Source organism: Alosa pseudoharengus, unplaced genomic scaffold (genome assembly GCF_046254945.1).
Source record: "Alosa pseudoharengus isolate Yale_2024_CS ecotype anadromous, Long Island Sound unplaced genomic scaffold, YU_APseudo_1.1 YU_APseudo_1.1_scf_20, whole genome shotgun sequence".
Classification (NCBI taxonomy): domain Eukaryota; kingdom Metazoa; phylum Chordata; class Actinopteri; order Clupeiformes; family Clupeidae; genus Alosa; species Alosa pseudoharengus.
The window spans coordinates 30,759,596-30,761,962 of NW_027468664.1; the positions used below are offsets into that span (position 1 = coordinate 30,759,596).

At 43.5% G+C, this 2,367-nt stretch overlaps 1 protein-coding gene across 1 annotated transcript in view; it reads left to right on the plus strand.

Annotated features, from left to right (window-relative positions):
• The first annotated feature begins 1,144 nt into the window (after positions 1–1,144).
• The window catches only part of magi2a (membrane associated guanylate kinase, WW and PDZ domain containing 2a), a 257,352-nt gene continuing 256,129 nt past the window's right edge, over positions 1,145–2,367 (plus strand). Inside the window, exon 1 of the mRNA XM_076297085.1 lies at positions 1,145–1,481. Within this exon, the coding sequence (XP_076153200.1) occupies positions 1,184–1,481 (298 nt within the window). The 5' untranslated portion in view covers positions 1,145–1,183. The remainder of the gene's footprint in view (positions 1,482–2,367) is intronic.

Here is a 2,367-nt window from a genome sequence, read left to right on the forward strand (position 1 = left end):
AAGGAACACAGAGTAGGTTGCAAAATTATTGAGGAAAGTGCTTCTCCACTATTCATTTGCATTTTACTTGATATTATGTTTTAAAAGCAACACAATGGAATACTTGATATCCTTAGCATCAGTATTCAAGACCATTTCATGCTAAGATGGCACCTAAGTGAATCATATAGTGTAATATCAATTATTCCAGACGCACAATGACAGAGACTACATTCTCAGTAGTATAAGTCAGTGTGGCATCATGAGTTTGAAGCTGTTATTGTTTCAGGTAAAATAACGGCATTGTGTTGCTTTAAGCCACTATGAATTTTGTCCAAAAGGTTGAAAGGTTGTAACGGCATATACAATCTGTAATAAACAGAAGACAATGCTAAAACAGTGCTAAGACAATGCTTACGAATTTGAGATTACGCCATTTTCTGTTGTCTTTTCAAATGCACAGCTGATACGTTTAATAGGCCTAATTGCACAATCAAATATTATTAACGTACACCATAGATATAACGTACACTATGTGTTAATGTAGCCTATACAGGCGTATCAAATTTAGCTTTCTGGGATACCCTCTTCAATTCAACAAAGGAAAGTAGGCGAGGCTATGCATTTGCTTTAGATGTGGTGGGACTGTGTCTATGGAGACAATTTGATGAACAAGGAAACGCGCAGGCAACAGCGCAAAGACACATTGTAACTTAACTTTGCTTGCAACCAGTCGGCTTTTCCCAGATCTATAGGTTACTCCATAATATTTGCGAGTATTTCCTGAGAATTCGCGCTTAGGCTACCCTATAGAAATCGCACTCGAACACGTCGCTATTTATTTTCATTTCACAGTTCGCGACACGAGCATACGGGATGCTGTAGTGGAAATTCCGCTACTTTTTCCTCCAGCCTTTCCCTCGGTGGGAAACGTCAGATTCAGGAAACCTTTCTTCTCTCCTCCTACAGACATCACATCCGGGTCAGTTGGCTCCAACTCTGTGTGTGTATGTGTGTTGAGCAGCTCCACCAGTTACAGTATCGCTGCTCAAGCCAGCTGCTGTGAATCCTTTGCTGATATGGATACAACCCCTGGCGTCCAGCGCAAGTGAAGTTGCCTTGTTGGGCGAGTCGAAGCAAGGGAAACTCACTGGATCGATGACTATCTGGATGGATAACCTCGTGTAAGATTAATTGTTCAGCCATGTCCAAAAGCCTGAAGAAGAAGAACCACTGGACTAACAGAGTCCACGAGATTGTTTTAGGCAGGGATTTGGAGGGAGAGCTCGGGTTCGAGTTGAAGGGGGGCGCCGAAAATGCACAGTTCCCTTACATTGGAGAGGTGCGACTGGGCAAGGCGGTCAACCAGAGCGGCAAACTTTCTCAAGACGAACTACTCTTGGAGGTCAATGACACACCGGTGGCCGGATTAACCATCAGGGATGTGCTCGCCGTGGTCAGACATTCCAAAGATCCCGTCCGTCTCAAGTGTGTCAAACAAGGTGAGCTAATTGGATAGCGTAAATGCAGACGCCAACGACCGCCGTGTCTATTTTGTGCAACTTAGTTGTTGATTTTAGTATGGCATCTGTGTTGTTCATCGACACGTAGACTACTATATTAGCTGCCATTGTCTGAAATAAAAATGTTGTAACGGGATCCTAACGGTAAACGCAGACCAAAGCGGAAACTTTTCTCCCGAAGAGCTGTCCTCGTTGAGGTCCCGGGATAGTGTGTCTATGGAGACGGAGGTGTATCAAACTTTCCCTCCTGAAAGTGTTCATTCCGTTGCAACTCTAAAAAGTTGCATTTTGTCCTCAAGTAACGGAATCGGGTCGCCTTAGAGGGGGTGTGTTCAGTTTAAGAAGATGTAATCGGATGCCGATTGCAAAGCCCTGAGGCGTTGGAACTGACTTCGTTGATCTTTTAAAAGGTCCCGTCATGTGTTAATTTATTAACGATGCCCGTGGTTTATGTTTTATATATGTAGCTTATTTCCTTGCGCTGAGTGACAGAGCGAAACATGAGCCTGGAATGCTGTGATGGACAAGTCGTAAAGCGTGGGTGTGGTTGACATTGGGCATCCAGACGATGACATTATTAGGTCAAGTTAGCGTTTTATTTGGTTTGCGCACGCTTAGTTTTCCTTAGTCCAGTTATCAGCTAAATCGCTCCACTCTTGCTGAGCGTCAGTTACTGCCTCAAATCATTTGTTTACTTGAGTGGTCGTTGTTGCCATTAGGCTAGTAGTGATAAGATCTTCCCATGGACATTTAGCTCCCTCATTAAACAGCAAACTGACATAATGAGAAGTGATCGTTAGTACATTTATTAGCGGACCTGATGGGTAAATTTGAAGCACGTGTAGGCATAAGGGGCTAAAAAATG